This window comes from Salmo salar, chromosome ssa02 (assembly GCF_905237065.1).
Source record: "Salmo salar chromosome ssa02, Ssal_v3.1, whole genome shotgun sequence".
NCBI classification, from domain to species: domain Eukaryota; kingdom Metazoa; phylum Chordata; class Actinopteri; order Salmoniformes; family Salmonidae; genus Salmo; species Salmo salar.
The window spans coordinates 50283681-50304992 of record NC_059443.1 but is presented as its reverse complement, the minus strand read 5'-3'; the positions used below and the strand labels follow the sequence as shown (position 1 = coordinate 50304992).

At 41.5% G+C, this 21312-nt stretch overlaps 1 protein-coding gene across 1 annotated transcript in view; it reads left to right on the top strand.

Annotated features, from left to right (window-relative positions):
- The first annotated feature begins 2127 nt into the window (after window positions 1-2127).
- LOC106585074 (potassium voltage-gated channel subfamily H member 1) overlaps window positions 2128-21312 on the top strand; it is a 59651-nt gene continuing 40466 nt past the window's right edge. Inside the window, exons 1-8 of the mRNA XM_014170860.2 lie at window positions 2128-2707; window positions 5453-5576; window positions 8175-8281; window positions 8402-8530; window positions 9061-9179; window positions 10716-10883; window positions 11158-11382; window positions 13597-14026. Coding sequence (XP_014026335.1) covers window positions 2635-2707; window positions 5453-5576; window positions 8175-8281; window positions 8402-8530; window positions 9061-9179; window positions 10716-10883; window positions 11158-11382; window positions 13597-14026 — 1375 coding nt within the window. The 5' untranslated portion in view covers window positions 2128-2634. The remainder of the gene's footprint in view (window positions 2708-5452; window positions 5577-8174; window positions 8282-8401; window positions 8531-9060; window positions 9180-10715; window positions 10884-11157; window positions 11383-13596; window positions 14027-21312) is intronic.

Below are 21312 nucleotides of genomic sequence, written 5' to 3'. Positions count from 1 at the left end.
TCCAGTATTAATCCACCTTTTTTTTTTTTTTTAGCTTATTATGGTTTTACAAAGATATATAAAAAACATTGTTCAAGCCTGTTCCTGAGTCTGATATTGGTTGTTTTTAGTGTAATTCACACGACTTGTATCTGTTCAGACATGCAGGATTTGAATATTTAAAATCAGAAAGAACTAATTCGTCTAGCGGAAGGACTTTTACGCACTTGCTTATATGAAGCCGAACTGCGGCTCTGCGTGCGCCGGTGAAAATGGAGTTGTCTACAGTCACGCTCCGTAGACGAATAGGCTACAACAATATCATTTGTTACAATTTCTTACACATAATATAGGCTACGTCTGTTTGGACACGTTGGATGCGTTTTGTAAAGCCAATATAGAACCCGAGGCTCTTTTTTTTTAAAGAAGCGTCTTTATTCACAGAAGCGGCTACACAGCTTTTCAGCATTTCAACGTAGGCTATTTTTGACTTGAATTTTTTGCAAATATAAACAACTCTACGTTTGCAATGATGGCCCCATATTAGGCTAATGAGAAGTAGAGGAATATAGCCCAACTGTACAAAATAAAATAACCTGTCGTTTGGGTAGCCACTTTTTATTCTGAACATTGTCCTTGGTTTGCCAGCAGATGGAGACAAAAGACCACTAGCCTATTTCGAGAGATCCCACAATTAATGAATTGTTTATTTGGTTTTTCGAATGTAATTTATTGATTTGGAAGTATAAGCCTATTAAATGTTTACTAGGTATATGTAATTGACTTATGTCCGTGTGAGTGATGAGTGGTGACTTTGAGAGCGTTTGGAGATGGTTTTGACCATTTAGGTATCCAAAATGAGTACGGGCCTAATTAACTGAAAATGTCAGTAGGCTATCCCTCCCAATCCACATTGGTAGACCTCATTCCATTATCCTCTGCCTAGTCTATGAACTAAACTATGGATACAATGGTTGGTAAAAAACACAAAGCCCTTTAGATGGTCAGTGAAGATGGACCCCAGCAGTTTGCTATGAAGGAGGCAAACTGGATATGAATAAAGATACAAATATGGATAAAGAATAAAGAAATGCCTATATTTTCAATTTATTAGGCAGGCCACTGTAGTGTACCTAATATGAGCTGCATTTCTGTACAAAATAGTCTTGCTCACATGTAAATAACTGTAATGTAGGCTTACATCTATTCATTGGCAAAAACATAATATTGGGGGGGGGGGGATAAGTGCACTATGCCACTTGGCAGAGGCCATAGTTCAATCACATACAGATAAACTGTTTACCCAAGATCAGGGGGTCTTTTGTCACATAACATAATAATTTATGTAATTTCGCCATGATACCTATGCTACAACTCTCTTCAATCTGAGTAAGCCCTATAGAATGAGTTAATCAATGGTGCCATATTGAACTCGGGGAAACCACTAGGACTAACTGAACAAAAAATATTGTAATCAGATTACAGATGCTTTTTAAAAACTAGATTACTTCTAAATTCAGAAATTACTTTTAAATTCATAAAGGATGTTTTTGGGGAAAAAAACACTGACACCTTTGTTGTCTCAATGACATTCAAGGCCGTTTTGAAAAAAGTTTTTAAACTTGTTCCACAAGTCAGCGACCATTATGATGACACACCAAATGCGTTTGATGGATCCTTTTTGTCTTATTCTAAAACAATTTTGGTATTTGTTTCATCAGTCCATTGTTGATATAGTCCCAAAATGTTTTGCATGTCAGCAATCAAGTTTTAATGATATATAACTTTCAAAATACAGAAATACAGCCAGTATGATGCATTTCGCATGATGCAAAACATTTTGGGACTATATCAACAATGGACTGATGAAACAAATACCAAAATTGTTTTAGAAGAAGTTTTGGGGAGGAGTTTTCCTTTTAAAGGGAAAGAAATCCAAGAGTAACTGAAAGTAATCTGATTACGTTACTGAGTTTGGGTAATCCAAAAGTTACATCAGTGATTACAATTCTGGACATGTAACTAGTAACTTAACTAACACATTACATTTAGAAAGTAGCCTAACCTACACAACCCTGGTCTCTCTGTCTGTGTGTGTGTGTTGAGTCCTTGGGATGCTAGTCCTTGCACTCCTGAAGGCAGGCTACCTGCTCTAATTCCCCTCTGTGGCCTATTAGCCTAAAAAAAGCGATGAGGTCGCAACACCTACCAGTGTGAAGTGCAATATATCTGTGTTGTTTTCCCGGAATCCACTGCGCAAAATAATCGCATTTCCAGTCAGTTTTCCATTTTTGGGGTTCTAGTATAAGGCCTAACGTGTTCTTCATAGCCTATACGCAGGGCTGTTAGTAACCTACTCGGTATTCCTTCACGCAATTGTGGGGGTGGGGTACTCATGTGCAAAGATGTGAGACGAGAGACAGGTGATGCGCTGTCTGCCTGCATCCCGTCTTCAACAGAGGGAGCACTGCCACGGGACGAACGGTCGGAACAGCATGAGGTGAGGGATTCTTCCACTCATCATATCTAAGCAGAACAGGGACCATGAAAGCAGCCGAGTGGAGATTTGAGCAGCTGTATCATCCTACGGATAATTCAGGCATCCTTTCACTCTAAACGCGTTCTCTTTATACCGACGTTGAATGACGAGGCGGAATGGCAGGTGGACGTCGAGGACTTGTGGCCCCACAAAACACTTTTCTCGAGAACATCGTCCGAAGATCCAATGGTAGGAATGTGTTCGTTTTTATGTTGTAGGAAGAAACACTGTGGATGATAGTCCATTGTCCAATCATTGAAAAACATTGATTTAATTAAAACCAAAACACTCAGGACAACTAACCGATTATTGACACTAGTCATTGTTAACCGTTTTTTTGTTGTTGATTAGCCTATTTGATTTATACATTTATACAGCCAGCATGCTATGCAAAGAATGATTCAACAATTCAAACAATAATGGCATTTAATGGATGTTGTCTTTACAACAAAAAACTCAAATAAATAGCTGTCTACAATTTGTATTCCTTACCAGTCAACTGTACTGCACCTAAAAATAAACCAAAACATCACTGCATTCCACATGATTTGTGCAATAAATAACTAAATGAATGGATTAACATTTTCCTCTTCACATAATTATTCGATTCATGTTGTAAACCCAAATTAAAACTGGTTTTCAATGTATTGGTTTGCGGAGGCACCCAGACTTGTTGGGCAAAATTAATCCGTTGATTTATTCTGAAAGTGACATGCTTGCCACGGGAACTTTTGCAAAGGTTAATTAATTTATCTGTTTTTGACACTGTTTTTTGCCTCTTGCTTTAACTACTTTTCTTTTTAACTTTTCAGTTTGGACATTATCACATAGACAGACAGGTATAAGCAGTGTTTTAAAGTGGTGTCATGTCCCCTTTATGTTCCTCCCCCAATCATCCACCATAGACTTGTTTGTGTTCTGTCGACCCATTTTTCTTATCCACTTTTTATCACATAGACCTCACTTATGGTGAATAGCTTCACCCTCAAATATTCTTTGCACTTGCTTCCCAAGTTTTCATTCCTGATGCTATCCTATTCTATGTGGGATATACTCTAGTAGATAAACTCCCTCCAGTTTCCGTACTACTCCCCATGTTTTCAAGGCGTTGTGTCAGTCTTGTGAAACATTATGTTTTGACATACCCAATGTCTGTGATGGTCTCGTGACATTCTCATGTCGGTCTGTGTTGTTAATATGTATGAAGAATACATATTTTCTTAAGATAAGAGCGAGATTAAGTATACTGTAAGTACAAAATAAATCAGAGTAGGAGTGCGGATTTAGGATCAGTGTTTATTGCCTTTTAGGTCACAATGAATAAGATGAGGGGGGGAACTTGATCCTAAATCAGCACTCCTGATCTGAAATGCTTGATACATACATCCCCTGAGTGTGCTAGACAAGAGAGGAAAACATCTTATGCTCTCTCTACCCCCACCCCATTATAGACACATAGGTTATGTATAATGGTACCAAGACCACTTCACAAATGAGGTAGTCCCCGCTCAAAGTTTGCTCAGAGAGTTTTGGAATTGGGCAGCTAAGGTCGAAGGGCAAAACACCCAGCTGCTTGAAATGTGCTGGCTCATCACCTAGAACTGGGCCATTTTAATGACACTGTAATGAATGTAGTCTTAAAAGTGACGCCTGACATTTAAACACAACACAGCACCTTCTGAGGTCACTGCTACTACTGCATCACTGCCTACCTAGCCAATGATAGACAATGTTATAATGATTGGCACCACTGCCCAGCCAATGATAATGTTAGTCAGGTTGCATTAAAACAGGCAAGACCCCATTTACCAGGTTTAAAGTTGTGGTACAATGGATACCGGCACCTGAATCTGTCCGATACTATACAAGAGGGATATGTGGTGTTGTATCGTAACCCCTTTGAACCAGTGGAATCTTAAACATTGTTTAATGTAGTAGCTTTCTGCAAATGAAAAAGTATGCAATATTCAGGTTAATATTGACCGATTAATATTGGCAGATGATGTATTGGTCATATCGGCAACAGTGAAATTGTTGGATTTTGTGTACAGCATATTGATTTCACTGTCACGTTTTCACTCTTCTCTCAACCTTGTTGCAGTAGCCTCGGATTCAATTTCCACAACAAGTAAAACATCTTTGCCAATATGCTGTATCATCATGGCAATGTTTTAGATGCTTTCTTTCCCCTGTTTCTATAGTGGAGTTCGACATGTATTTCATGTCCAATACATTTTACATTCACATACTATAGTTGGCAGTACATATTTAGAAGTATGGTAGTATATTAAGTATGCTTCAAACTTTATTTTACAATGCGCTAATTTGTCTGTTTGATATTTATCTAGATAGATGTAGATGGTAACAGTTATTACTCAACAATATGCCATAATGCTCAGTATTACAGTAATACCTGGTTTTACCTAACTCTAACTTGTTAGCTGACTACTAATTTTGATTAAACATTTTTTTTTATAAAAAAAAAATATATATAGGGTACAGTACACATTAATCAACATCAATATTACAAAAGTCAAAGGCTAATTTGCACCTGTAGTCCCAGGGAAGCTATGGGCAGTTACACAGCCACAATACAAATACTCACTAAAACAATACAATATACAAATACATTACATCCAATAATATAGAATAAGAACAATAACTTATTCGTAATAAAAAAACTATCATCAACTGTCGTCTTACATACGAGAAACACAGATAACTTATGTGTACAGGTTTGGATAGATTTGAGCCATGTTTTCAATTTAATTTTAAAAGTACAATAATGATTTCATGAAATAAAGACAAGTAGGCCTACATCCAGGTACCTTATAACTTCCAAGTAAAATAATGAGTTAGACAGTTAATAGGGCTGTAGTAGTTTCTATCAGTTCTTTCTCAACAGATTTCATGTTGTTTTCCCTCCCTGGGTAGATACCAACTTTGTTCTGGGCAATGCCCAGATTGTGAACTGGCCCATTGTGTACAGCAACGACGGCTTCTGCAAGCTCTCCGGTTACCACCGTGCTGAGGTCATGCAGAAGAGTAGCACCTGCAGGTACTCACTTTGCTACTTATGACTGCATTATGGCACCACTGATTTTGTGGGTCAGCATTTTGTTTCACTAACAGCAATACTATACAGTAGAGTATAAATACAGTATATCTACAATAACATATAAACATATCGGGCTGGTTTCCTGGACCCAGATTAAACCTACTCCTGGATTTAAAGGGGCAATTGGTACATCCAATTATTATAATATATACCCAATGATTCTTGAATATAACTTATAGATACTGTCATACCCCTTCAGAACCCAAAATAAAAGCTGGTTTTACTCTTTTGTTGGTAAAGATTATTGTAAACAAACACTTTATAGCCTCAAAACATGGTTAAAACGATCATTTTAATATCACGGATGGTCAATCCTTGTATCCATAGCTCTGTCCATGAATTTGAGAGTGGTAACATTTCTCCAGCCCCATCCCATAGCTTGTTAACCCCAAAAAATGTCAGGGTGCCCGCTTTATTGTTTGAACTGCAGATTGCCCGATTTAAAGTCATACTCAATGGAAAATATCTAATAAAAGTGATTTTTAGTCCAGGAATAGACTTAATCTGGGTTCGAGACACAGTTTATAAATGTTTAAACATACAAGTACATTCTATACATTAGTAATCCTATTGTTACTACAATATAAATAAGACATAAGTTGACAATGTTTGTTCCATGCAAATTCCGGTAATTTCAGTCAACAGCAGTCAAGTGTTTTGGAATGGGAGAAAACAATATAGGCACTAAGGAATTCAAATGTGCCTCTGAACTAGCACACGTACAGTTGAAGTCGGAGGTTTACATACACTTAGGTTGGAGTCATTAAAACTAGTTTTTCAACCACTCCACAAATTTCTTGTTAGCAAACTATATTTTTGGCAAGTCAGTTAGACAACTACTTTGTGCATGACACAAGTCATTTTTCCAACAATTGCTTACAGACAGATTATTTCACTTATAATTCACTGTATCACAATTCCAGTGGGTCAGAAGTTTACATACAAATTCCAGAAAATGATTTCATGGCTTTAGAAGCTTCTGATAGGCTAATTGACATAATTTGAGTCAATGGGTGTGTACCTGTGGATGTATTTCAAGGCCTACCTTCAAGCTCAGTGCCTCTTTGCTTGACATCATGGGAAAATCAAAAGAAATCAGCCAAGACCTCAGAAAAAAAATTGTAGACCTTCATAGATCTGATTCATCCATGGGTGCAATTTCCAAATTCCTGAAAGTACCACGTTCATCTGTACAAAAAATAGTACGCAAGTATAAACACCATGGAACCACGCAGCCGTCATACCGCTCAGGAAGGAGATGTGTTCTGTCTCCTAGAGATGAACGTACTTTGGTGCGAAAACTGCAACTCAATCCCAGAACAACAGCAAAGGACCTTGTGAAGATGCTGGAGGAAACAGGTACAAATGTATCTATATCCACAGTAAAATGAGTCCTTAATCGACATAACCTGAAAGGCAGCTCAGCAAGGAAGAAGCCACTGCTCCAAAAACGGCATAAAAAATCCAGACTACGGTTTGCAACTGCACATGGGGACAAAGATCGTACATCTTGGAGAAATGTCCTCTGGTCTGATGAAACAAAAATAGAACTGTTTGGCCATAATGACCATCGTTATGTTTGGAGGAAAAAGGGGGAGGCTTGCAAGCCGAAGAACACCAACCCAACCGTGAAGCACAGGGGTGGCAACATCATGTTGTGGGGGTGCTTTGCTGCAGGAGGGACTGGTTCACTTCACAAAATCATCATGAGGTAGGAAAATTATGTGGATATATTGAAGCAACATCTGAAGACATCAGTCAGGAAGTTAAAGCTTGGTCGCTAATGGGTCTTCCAAATGGACAATAACCCCAAGCATATTTCCAAAGTTGTGGCAAAATGGCTTAAGGACAACAAAGTCAAGGTATTGGAGTGGCCATCACAAAGCCCTGACCTCAATCCTATAGAAGATTTGTGGGCAGAACTGAAAAAGCGTGTGTGAGCAAGGAGGCCTACAAACCTGACACAGTTACACCAGCTCTGTCAGGAGGAATGGGCCAAAATTAATCAAATTAATTGTGGGAAGCTTGTGGAAGGCTACCTGAAACGTTTGACCCAAGTTAGACAATTTAAAGGCAATGCTACCAAATACTAATTGAGTGTATGTAAACTTCTGACCCACTGGGAATGTGATGAAAGAAATAAAAGCTGAAATAAATCATTCTCTCTACTATTATTCTGACATTTCACATTCTTAAAATAAAGTGGTGATCCTAACTGACCTAAGATAGGGAATTTTTACTAGGATTAAATGTCAGGAAATGTGAAAAACTGAGTTTAAATGTATTTTGATAAGGTGTAGGTAAACTTCTGACTTCAACTGTATGTGAATTCAACATGACATTCGCTGTGACCAGTGCTTATGCAGATGGCTTAACCATGTTGTTTGTGAGCCGCAATGTTTTTCGTGAGGCCTTTGTAGCTGGGATAATTTGTTTCAAGAACAGTGTCACATCTGCCTAAGCTCTGGTAGAATCTGAATGTATTATCCAGTTTTATTTGTTGTGTATGTAAATTAGCACCAACAATGCAATTTTCAGTTTCATGTATGGGGAGCTCACAGACAAGGAGACGGGTGAGAAAGTTCAACAGATCTTTGAGAATTATGAGATGAATTCGTTCGAAATTCTCATGTATAAGAAAAATCGTAAGTGTTTCTTTGCTCTCTGTTGATTGAATCATATCAAATTAAATTGTTACATCAATTACTTATGAGATTCATTAGAATATGAACAGATACCATAACACCATTTTGTGTTTCCTACAGGGATGCCGGTGTGGTTCTTTGTTACGATCGCTCCTATCAGGAATGAGCAGGACAAGGTGGTGTTGTTTCTGTGCACCTTCAGTGACATCACGGCATTCAAACAGCCCATTGAGGATGACTCTGTGAAAGGTTGGCGTGACACTGAATTTCAGATAATCTAAGGAAGATTCTGTTTTTAATGAGGACAGGATCACGCTGAGGATAGTAGATGCGATTGGTTTTAGACAGCTACAAATGTGGGTTGCTGACATTATTGAGAGAAACCACAGTGCAGCATTTCACATTACTACTTACATTTTTGTCTGATAATTTGAGCTAGTAATGTTGGACTTTCTCACAATTCCAAATCAACTGCTAGCTAGCCCTTGTCTTTAGGCAGTTCATGCAGATCTGAAAGAAATGGATAGGTATAAGCATATGGTATTAGTTCCATTTGCCATCAAATTTGCTATGAATAATTTCCGTAATATTGAATACACCTAGTAAATCTTTTCAGATTTACAGATATGCCTACGGGGTAGTAGCCTGAAAATTCAGTTTGAATTTAGCTCAGTGTCACATTTGTTTAAATGCAGCATGATTCAGTCTTGATTTCAAGGCTAAAGGGAGTGGATATGGGTTGATTTGGTATTCCACATTTCTTTGACTCTGTCATTCAGGATGGGGTAAATTAGCTCGGCTCACCCGGGCCCTGACGAGCAGCCGGGGAGTGTTGCAGCAGCTGGCACCCACCGTCCACAAGGGCGAAAACGTCCACAAGCACTCTCGTCTGGCTGAGGTAGAGTGTGTGCCTCTGTCCCTGTTGATAAGCACTCATCTGCCTAAGTGTTTCTGGAAGGAGCACCCGTCTCATTTTTCCAAGCCCACTTCTGTTTAGCTTCAGATGAAATGCCTAATCCTGTCCCCATACTCACTCGCAACTTCTGAGCTAATGAAGTGTGTCTTTCCATTCCCAAAGCAGAAGACCGCAAGCCCTTGGCCACCTGGGCAACTGTTACTCTGCAGACAGACACACCTCTAATATGAATGATCACTCTATATATAGTCCTGACCATAAATCCTTATGGCAGAAGTCCCCAATTACATTCAGCAGTGGGCTTGAGCGCATGGTCGGGGGGCAGGAACATAGTTATACATAATTTGACGCATTTGACCGCAAGAAGCCGAAACAGATATAGTATTTGACAAAGAATTTGTCCCGTGAGCCGCCCATTGGGGAACCCTGCCCTATGACCTTTGCTGTGGAGTTGTGTAACCTAAATGTACATTTACATGACTAATTTAGCAGACTCTCTCATCCAGAGTGACTTATAACCAGTGCACTCACTTATAATCAGTGTGTAAAAGGATAGATGTCAGCAGGTGCAGGATTCAATTAAATCTGCTTCAGCAATGTTTGACTTGTTTATGGACTTGATTATTACTGGCACACGTACACTTTTTTTACTCTGAATAATGCAGCCGTCTATACTACAGTCTACAGTGCATATACCATACAGCAATGCTGGTTTGATTGAATAGTCCTTAGTCCTCTGAAAATCCCTAGGCTAGAAATAAAATCTAGTTCTCTGATATCCCAAGGGGACTGATTGTTTGGGTAGATATCTCCTCTGACATCTTCTGGGACTAGTCCAAGATGTCTTACCACCACCATCTTCTAGCAACATCCTGTTTCTTGAAAAATGGTGGAAAAGCTAATTGTGTTTAGATGGTCAGATAAGGTGCTCTGTTTACTAATGGGAAGATGAGCTTGCTACAGTAGCTTAGGTAAAACAAAATGGCTACAGTTAGTTTATTTGTTGATCCTGGAAAGTTACATTAATTAAAAAAATATATTAAGGGAGAGAGGAATTCCACTTTTTTTTGTATGTTATATTGATTGGGATAAAGAGTTATGTCACTTTTTCCAAGAGATACTGAGAGATGAAATCAAGGCAACACTGAACTGTCTTTGTGCGGTCCAAAAGACTACAGAGCATGGTCATTATATTGCCATGACTTACTATTTTATATTATGTGTGTTATGTCAAAGTTATCGCTCTCATACAATAAGAGACACTGTCATAACAAACTAAAATGTTGTCATATTTTTATGTACACTAGGTAAAAACACACACCTGAAATGGTAAATAGCAGGAGAAACAGATGACACGCTGGTCCAATTCAGTGTTAGCCTTGTGGAACTAGCCTGATCGCGGTCACCATTCTACGCAGCGATCAGGCTGGTTCCACCAGGCTAATTCAAGGTAGCTAGCTGCCAAAACACTGACTCATTCATGACTTGTTACCAACTGTTTCTTAACCAACAACCTAGGTCCTCCAGCTGGGCTCAGACATCCTCCCGCAGTACAAGCAGGAGACGCCTAAAACTCCTCCCCACATCATCCTCCACTACTGCGCCTTCAAGACCACCTGGGACTGGGTCATCCTCATCCTGACCTTCTACACAGCCATCATGGTGCCCTACAACGTCTCATTCAAGGTCTAAACTCTATTCAACTACCCACTAACCTTAACCCTAACCTTAACCCTTACCCTAACCTTAACCCTTACTCTAAACCCCAAACCGAACCTTAGCAAGCTGTTTTTGGGGATTTTTACTTTGTTTGTGTGTACTTTTATTGACTATGTACCAGCTGTAAAGTAAATTGCCACTCAGGGATAACTTATATTCATTCTCTACTCAACTACTTAAGTAATAAAGATTCTCTACTCTACTACTTAAGTAACGAAGATTCTCTACTCTAATCCTCCAGACCAAGCAGAACAACGTCACCTGGCTGGTGGTGGACAGCATCGTGGATGTCATCTTTCTGGTGGACATCGTGCTCAACTTCCATACCACGTTTGTGGGGCCAGCCGGAGAGGTAATCTCGGACCCCAAGCTGATCCGGATGAACTACGTCAAGACGTGGTTCGTCATCGACCTGCTCTCCTGCCTGCCGTACGACGTCATCAACGCCTTCGAGAATGTTGACGAGGTCAGTGGTTTGTTTGCTAACTGGGGTCTGTGTGTTTGTGGATGGATGGATATGAATGGAGACACACAGACAGACACACAGATAGACACACACACACAGACACACACATTGTTTATGGATCTGGAAAGCTTACCACATCGTTGACTCTTGGAAAGCTCACCACATCATTATAGCATAATAGACACCGACTGGACTTCTCAGCAGTAGAAATGTCATCCCCTGCAGTTGCCTAATGGTTGCTGGGGAATACTGTGAATAGAGGCTAAAAAGTCAGACAAGATCCCTCTAACATATTAAAAAGAACACAAGAATTGGAGGCTGGTAAGGCACATTTTTCTGATGCCTCTTCGAGACATTCTGTAGTAAAACACACTGTAATCAAACTTGGCACAGAGGCCCTTGTAGGATGGTCCAGATCATCTTGATTCACACGCTAGTCTTGATAACCTTAAAGTAATCAATAGATGCTGCAAGTGATACCATTCTAACCTACGCCCAAGTACAGTATTATTAGCATAAAAATAACTCTGTACTACATAAGGCACAGATAAAGGTCAATATTACATTTAAATAATGAATAAACACGTGCTTCATGGGTCAAACAACAAGCATTGTTAGCCAATTATAGCTTAATTAACAAGTAAAAACACTGCTTTTGCCCTTTGGGCATTGTAACTTAGAACCAAAACAAAAGTGCAGAAACCACCATATTTCCTCGCCACATCTCCAGTGTTATGTACTGTTCTGTTGTATGCCTGTTGTTGTACGAAGGGTGGTGTGGCGAAAGATTATAGCACCCCAACAGTGAGCTCCCACAAAGCCTGTGGGCGTTGCATGTGCCTTTGCTGCACTTGTCAACGCCAGTTATCCTTCCTTTTCATTCGGCGCTGTGCTTCAGATACAAGCATTGTGCAGCTAGCATCCATTCTGCTCCTCTGAAGCAAAGGCTTTCAGCACAGTGACCTTGTTGTATTCAATGACAATTGTAGTGAGACATTCAAGTTGCCACAGGGACACATTTCAGCTTTTTGTAGTTGAACGTAATTGCATTATGAATGTGTCCCTGGTGAACTGAAAATAGCTTGATGCAGTAGGTTTGCACGCGTCGTGGAGGCGGATGCGAGCAGAGGCTAGTGAGATTACATAAACCGCACTGCATTATGTGTTTGCCTTCAGTACTCAATGTAGATTCACCCTTTCGGGAAGCGCCAGGTACATCTCAGCCTCTCTGTACAGTATGTCACACTGTCTTAAATGTTTTAGGGAATCTAGATTCGATGAGCAGTTGATTTCACATCACATTTTGACGTTTGAAGACACCAAGAGCTTGATTCAAATTGAGCAAGCAAATGAGGGTAATGGAATTTTTTGATAAAGCCACATACGAGTGACTCATTCAAATGCTGGAATTAAATGTGTCATCTCCAAATGGATCAGAAACCTGTCCTCCCTAGTACTCTTTCACATTCCATTATCGGAGTAAGATCCTGGAACGTTAATTTTGGGTGCCTGCTCCGTGCCCATCTATGAAAACAAAAGTAACCCCGGGCTAAATTAATTCCAATACTGTACTTTCCAGAGGTTGGTCCAGGACCCAAATAACCATTATTCTGTCACACGGCAGTGTGGAATTCTTCACTAAACCCGCTTCTGTAGAAAAGTGATGTTTTGTGGAAGTAGCATGTTGTAAAGCATACCCTCCAGCTATTATTTTATTTTATTGCTAATAGCATTGTATTCATTATCATAAATCCATATGCAGGATATACTGTACAGTGTTTTAGGGAGTGGAGTTCCACAGGGTTCACTGTTGGGACCCTTCCAGTTTATCTTTAATCAATAAATGAACAGTTATTAAAATAGTTAGAACCATGAACAATGGATAATGGGCTCCCGAGAGGCGCAGCGGTCTAAGGCACTGCATCTCAGTGCTTGAGGCGTCACTACAGACACCCTGGTTCGACCCTGGTTCGATTCCAGGCTGTGTCTCAACAGGCCATGATTGGGAGTCCCATAAGGCGGCACACAATTGGCCCAGCGTCGTCCGGGTTTGGCTGGTGTAGGACGTCATTGTAAATAAGAATTTGTTCTTAACTGACATGCGTAGTTAAATAAAGGTTCAATAAAAAATAAAATTATTGGTTGGTTAGTAAAGCTCTACTTTTCATTCTCTCTCTAAGCCTAACCATTCCCCTCTTTTTTTCTACCCATCAGGGCATCAGCAGTCTCTTCAGCTCCCTCAAAGTAGTCCGTCTGCTTCGCTTGGGTCGGGTGGCCCGTAAACTGGACCACTATATTGAGTACGGGGCCGCTGTCCTGGTCCTGCTGGTGTGCGTCTTTGGCTTGGCCGCCCACTGGTTGGCCTGCATCTGGTACAGCATCGGCGACTACGAGGTCATCGACGAGAACACCAACAGTGTGAGGATGGACAGCTGGCTCTACATATTGAGCGAATCGGGGGGGACGCCGTACCGCTTCAACGCCAGTGGCTCCGGGAGGTGGGAGGGCGGGCCAAGCAAGGACTCGGTCTACATCACTTCCCTATACTTCACCATGACCAGCCTGACCAGCATCGGCTTCGGCAACATCGCCCCCACCACCGACGGAGAAAAGCTCTTCGCCGTGGCAATGATGATGATCGGATGTGAGTAAGAACCCTACCCATGAAATTTCACACTGTCATCAATGGAACAAATTAAACCTTATCAAAACCATGTTTGATACCTTGTCACCGATTCCATTTCAGCCATTACAATTATATCTCCGCCCACCAGCCTCCTCTGACTGCCGTATTGTCTTTATGAAAAACACAATTGACATTTCATTAAGAAATACCATGCCAGATGTGTCCCTTGCTTCTTCAGGGAGAAGTATTGTTAACAGGCCAGTATGTCTCTGAATCCTTGAGGAATTCAGTAGAAGATAACATGCTGTTTAATGTACTTACTATACAACTCAATCACAGCTAAATTTACCATTAAGTTATTACAGAAAAATGCTTGATTGAAGCATTTATGAACATTGTGATGGTTCTAATCAGTTCCGAAAAGACACAGGTTGTGAATTTCACATGGTGCTTAAGGTTTATTATGAGTATGCCAATTTGTTTAATTTTGTGCTGTGAAGATTGTACATATTTAAAGAGGATTTTCAAATGCTTTCATCCATTTTGAGCTGGCAACTGAGTGATTCATCGCGTGCCCATGGTTACTCCTTCTACGGGAGATGCGATTGACACAGTTTTGTCCCGGTCCTATTGTGGGACATTGCTTTTCATAGAACCCTGTTGTGATTTTAAATTGCATTGTCAATTGCAATGCAGGTCTCAAGATTGGGGAATATGATGGATTGCATAAAGGAAAGAGAGTTCTGTTTTGTCTTTTTAGGTCAAGTTGAGACTTTCATTATCTACCTGGAAATAGACATAAAATGTGATAGGACTGGGCCAACTGTGGCAGGCATCATCAATTTGCGTGCCAGTGTCATGCTTGAAGTTTACAAGTATAAAAAAAGTTTGTTTAACATGACTATGGACAGACCAGTAAACTTTAACATCCCTGTGAAATATCACAGTTGCGGAATAATGAATCAATCGTGATCTGCACCTTTCCACTACTATTCCATCCCAGAATGCATTGCTGACCATTTAGAATACATTATGATCCATACTGACTTGCTATCATAGTGACTTGGTATCAATTTCTGATTGTGAATCAAAACCACAATCCTAGTGTTCAAAGCATCACACTCCAACCAACAGAACCTCATCTTATTTAGCTTTTAATACATAAAACATGGGGGGGAAAGTTATCCAGCTCAGGAGATCAGTTTGAGTAAAAAACAACAATGCAATGTTATGTTGTTAAATTATAAGACACATAGTATAACTTAAGTAACTCACAAGTGAAGCAGTTTTTAGATTTCTTTCACAACAGAAATATGCAGCATTGTTGTGTTGGTGTTGCAGGTGAGGGGGAGTATCAAGAGGTTTTCTTAGCACCTCGGGGAGAGACTGGCACTGCCCATGGGTGACAGTGATGCAGGGTGGCAGATGATAGGGGAAGCGAGAGTGACGGGGGGCGCGGGGTGGTCCTGCTGCTATTCCTCAGTGGTGGGAAGACAGTCTGCCACCCACAGCCTGGAAGCTGGACAGAAGCTTAGTCATACAATATGTTGCCAGTTAAGTCACCTGCCAGTGTGTGTGTGTGTGTGTGTGTTATGGGTTGGATTTCATTTGTGTCTTGGTCTTTTTGTGAGGGAGTATGTTCTGTATTTTCTGTATGTGTATTTGAATATGTGTTCTTGTTTAGGTCTTGATAAATACATTCGCCACTATTCTGCAAATCTTAGTCCCAACAAGAGCATTCATAATCGTGCAAACTGTCGCCGTAAAACACGGAGGTCCACTCACCCCCGGTGCATTTTGGCGGTGTCCAGAGCTTATGACACGACAGTCTCTGTGGCGGTGTGACAAGTTGTTCCTGGCTGTCACAGTGGTCTTGTCTCAGTGCAGCCAGCCGTGTCATACCCTTCTGTGTCCCCATACGCACACCAACCCTCCTCTCCCGCTCCTCTCTCTCTCCCACAAGGCTTGTTCACTGTTTATATACACTGAGTATACATTTAGAAACACCTGCTCTTTCCATGACAGACTGACCAGGTGAATCCAGGTGAAAGCTATAATCCCTGATTGATGTCATTTGCTAAATCCACTTCAGTCTAGATGAAGGGGAGGAGACAGGTTAACATTTGACGTAAGCTGAGAGTTAGCTAATACTAATCATTTCCCCTTTTCAAGTTGATAAAGTCATGTTCTCTTTTGGGCCAGTAATGACGACTTGCTTGAACACAAACTCAAAATAGCAGTTTTCATCCTCAGTGTTGTGCCGAATAGACGACATTATGGAAATGTTCTCAAAAGAGGAATTGACTCAAATGAGCAAAGTCACTTCATATACATTTGAAGTGTCTTGCTTCCAAACGGTTCCCTATTGTATATGCAGACGCTGCCAGGTATTGCATTTTCAAAATATCAACCAATTGCTTTGCATGCGAATAGTAAACTGCCTATTTTGTCATAGTACGCATTTTCCCTTCTTTGACTCATTGCTTGCTCAGTGGGAACTGTCACTTCTGTGATGTGCCCAAGGGGAGGGGGAGTACAGGACTCAACCCATTCTGAAACAAAATATGAGCTAAATCAGGGAGACTTGGCTAAAGGCCATGGGTATTATGTATCAGCATAATGATGCCAATGTAGTGCATTGAAATACATTTTCTGAGCCCATATGACCCCCTGATAAAATCCTAGTGCCAGTTTATACTGATTCTGAGTTGTCAGCAATTTTAAGTCAGTTGAAAAATTGCCAAGTAGAATGTTTTTTATCTGGCGCTTGGCACCCAGGGCCGGTACAGGATGACAGGGGACCACTTAGGTAGGTTGACTGACATCCTGCCTACCCCTAAAAAGAATATTCACTGAAGATTTTGATTCATGCAACTGCCATTATTGGCACTAGTGACCTTGTCAAGAGGTTTGGACCTTTTGGTGTAAATCGCAAGGTAGCTGGTTCAAATCAAATCAAATGTTATTGGTCACATACACATATTTAGCAGATGTTATTACGGGTGTAGCGAAATGCTTGTGTTCCTAGCTTCAACAGTGCAGTAGTATCATAAATTCACAACAATACACACAAATCTAAAAGTAAAAGAATAGAATTAAGAAATATATAAATATTAGGACGAGCAATGTCGGAGTGGCGTTGACTAAAATACAGTAGAATAGAAAACAGTATATACATATGAAGCAGTATGTAATTTTTTTTAAAGTGACTAGTGTTCCATTATTAAAGTGACCAGTGATTCCATGTCTATGTATATAGGGCTGCAGCCTCTAAGGGGCAGGGTTGAGTAACCGGGTGGTGCTTGGCTAGTGATGGCTATTTAACAGTCAGATAGCCTTGAGATAGGATCTGTTTTTCAGTCTCTTGATCCCAGGTTTGATGCACCTGTACTGACCTCGCCTTCGGGACGATAGCGGGGTGAACAGCCCCTGGCTCGGGTGGTTGATGTCCTTGATGATATTTTTGGCCTTCCTGTGACATCTCGTGCTGTAGGTATCCTGGAGGGCAGGCAGAGTGCCCACGGTGATGCGTTGGGCAGACCGCACCACCCTCTGGAGAGCCCTGTGGTTGTGGGCGGTGCAGTTGCCATACCAGGCGGTGATACAGACCGACAGGATGCTCTCAATTGTGCATCTGTAAAAGCCACATTTCTTCAGCCTCCTGAGGTTGAAGAGGTGCTGTTGCGCCTAATTCACCACACTGTCTGTGTGGGTGGACCATTTCAGATTGTCAGTGAAGTGTATGCCGAGGAACTTGAAGCTTTTCATCTTCTCCATTGCGGTCCCGTCGATGTGGATAGGGGCGTGCTCCCTCCGCTGTTTCCTTGAAGTCCATGATCAGCAGACACATTCCGCAACCAGCAGACACATTCGGTGTCAATGATCTACAACAAAAGCTCAAGGCAACATGCAAATCCAACCCTTGCACACACGCACACACACATTCCTCACTCTGACAGTTAGCTACCTGCAGCTAAAGCCCAGCTTGCTGCCTTATCCAAGTGTCACCAAAGAGAGACCCTGTGCTTGACGGCAAGCCCTAATGGTGATCACTCCCCGTGAGGCAACATTTGGAGTTGAGAAGTAGTGAGAGTTTGTGCCTTCAGGTCTCGATGATTACACTCAGAAGAATGACTGTGTGCGAGCCAGCCTGGACAAAGCCCCAGACATGAGCTATGTGGCTTGTCAGCAAGCTCTGCGTTTAATTTAGATTTAGGAGTCACACTTAATGTGTGCCACGGACAATCAAACACACTGTGTGTTTGGGCCACTGCATGGTACTAGATTTGTGGGAACTCGTTGCCATAGCAACCAACGTCCAGGTGGACCATATTAGCTCATTAGCGTAGTAATTTGTGAATATCTTAACAATCAAAAATTACTCTAATCTGCTGTGCCTTATTACTTGGACTGATCTTTTTAGGGATGCACTGAGTACCTGAGACTACTTCATGAGCAGGCTCAAGAATCCAATGGTAAAAATAGATGATCCAGTTCCCTATGAAAGCACCTGGTTCGGCAGACCTCACACAGCATAGTTTCACTACCCCAGTTTCTCCTAGCCTCAAAGCCTGGTTACATTTCCACTCGTTAACGTGACATATATTACATGTAGAGGGTTCCACTACTGTAAAATAACAACTCGAATCAACCTCAGAATCTCCGATCCTCAGTGAGACCAATTGCTGTTTTAATTTTTCAATATACAGTACTAGTCAGAAGTTTGGACTCACCGACTCATTCAATGGGTTTTCTTAATTTTGACTATTTTCTACATTGTAGAATAATAGTGAAGACATCAAAACTATGACATAACACATCATGGAGTAACCAAAAAGTATATGTATTTTAGATTCTTCAAAGTAGCCACACTTTGCCTTGATGACAGCTTTGCACACTCTTGGCATTCTCTCAACCAGCTTCATGAGGTAGTCACCTGGGAATGCTTTTCTAACAGTCTTAAAGGAGTTCCCACATATGCTGAGCACTTGTTGGCTGCTTTATCTTCACTCTGCGGTACAACTCATCCCAAACCATCTAAATTGGGTTGAGGTCGGTGATTGTGGAGGCCAGGTCATCTGATGCAGCTCCATCACTCTCCTTCTTTGTCAAATAGCCCTTACACAGCCTGGAGGTGCGTTTTGGGTAATTGTCCTGTTGAAAAACAAATAATAGTTCCACTAAGTGCAAACCAGATGGGATGGCGTATCGCTGCAGAATGCTGTGGTAGCCATGCTGGTTAAGTGTGCCTTGAATTCTAAATAAATCACAGACACTGTCAACAGCAAAGCACCCCCACACCATCACACCACCTCCTCCATGCTTCACGGTGGGAACTACACATGCGGAGATCATCCATTCACCTAATCTGCGTCTCACAAAGACACGGCGGTTAGAGGACAGATTTCCACCAGTCTAATGTCCAATGCTCATTTTTCTTGGCCCAAGCAAGTCTCTTCTTATTATTGGTTTCCTTTAGTAGTTGTTTCTTTGCAGCAATTCGACCACGAAGGCCTGATTCACGCAGTCTCCTCTGAACAGTTGATATTGAGATTTCTGTTACTAAGTAGAGGGGATGGCTGCCGTTTTATGGGCTCTTAACCAACCGTGCTATTTTGTAGTTTTTTTCGCATTGTTTGTAACTTATTTTGGACATAATGTTGCTGCCACCGTTTCTTATGACCGGAAAGAGCTTCTGGACATCAGAACAGCGATTACTCACCTTGAACTGGACAAATAATTTTTCTTTAATGAGTCGGACGAGAGGGATTTACTCCAGACACCCGGCGAGGCCCTCATCCCAGTCATTCGCAGGAGAAAAAGACAGAGATATCGCGAGTCGTGGCTGAACGATGACATGAATAACATACAGCTGGCGGGTTACACATTACACACTGAATCGGCAGGATAGAACAGCAGCCTCTAGTAAGACAAGGGATGGCGGTCTATGTATATTTGTAAACAACAGCTTTTGCACGATATCTAAGGAAGCCACAAGGTTTTGCTCGTCTGAGGTAGAGTATCTCATGATAAGCTGAAGACCACACTATCTACCAAGAGAGTTTTCATCTATATTCTTCGTAGCTGTCTATTTACCACCACAAACCGATTCTGGCACTAAGACCGCACTCATTGAGCTGTATGCGGCCATAAGCAAACAGGAAAACGCTCATCCAGAGGCTGCGCTCTTAGTGGCCGGGGACTTTAATGCGGGGAAACTTACATCCGTTTTACCAAATTTCTACCAGCATGTTAAATGTACGAACAGAGGGGAAAAAACTCTAGACCACCTTTACTCCACACACAGAGACGGTTACAAAGCTTTCCCTCACCCTCCATTTGGCAAATCTGACCATAATTCTATCCTCCTGATTACAAGCAAAAACTAAAGCAGGAAGCCCCAGTGACTCGGTCAATAAAAAAAGTGGTCAGATGAAGCAGATGCTAAGCTACAGGACTGTTTTAATAGCACAGACTGGAATATGTTCCTGGATTCTTCCGGAGTGCACCACATCAGTCACTGGCTTCATAAATATGTGCATCGATGACGTCGTCCCCACAGTGACTCTACGTACATACATCAACCAGAAGCCATGGATTACAGGGAACGTCCGCACTGAGCTAAAGGGTAGAGCTGCCGCTTTCAAAGAGCAGGACTCTAAATCCCGCTATGCCCTCCAACGAACCATCAAACAGGCAAAGCGTCAATAAACAGGTCAACATTCACAAGGCCACAGGGCCAGACGGATTACCAGGCCATGTGCTCCGAGCATGCGCTGACCAACTGGCAAGTGTCTACACTGACATTTTCAACCTCTCTCTGTCTGAGTCTAAAATACCAACATGTTTCAAGCAGACCACCATAGTTCCTGTGCCCAAGAACACTAAGGTAACCTGCCTAAATGACTATCGACCCGTAGCACTCACGTCTGTAGCGATGAAGTGCTTTGAAATGCTGGGCATGGCTCACATCAACACCATTATCCCAGAAACCCTAGACCCACTCCAATTTGCATATTGCCACAACAGATCCACAGATGATGCAATCTCTATTTCAATCCACACTGTCCTTTCACACCTGGACAAAAGGAACACCTACGTGAGAATGCTATTCATTGACTACAGCTCAGCGTTCAACACCATATTGCCCTCAAAGCTCATCACTAAGCTAAGGACCCTGGGACTAAACACCTCCCTCTGCAACTTTATCCTGGACTTCCTGACGGGCCACCCCCAGGTGGTAAGGGTAGGTAACAACACAATCCGCCATGCTGATCCTCAACACGGGGGCCCCTCAGGGGTGC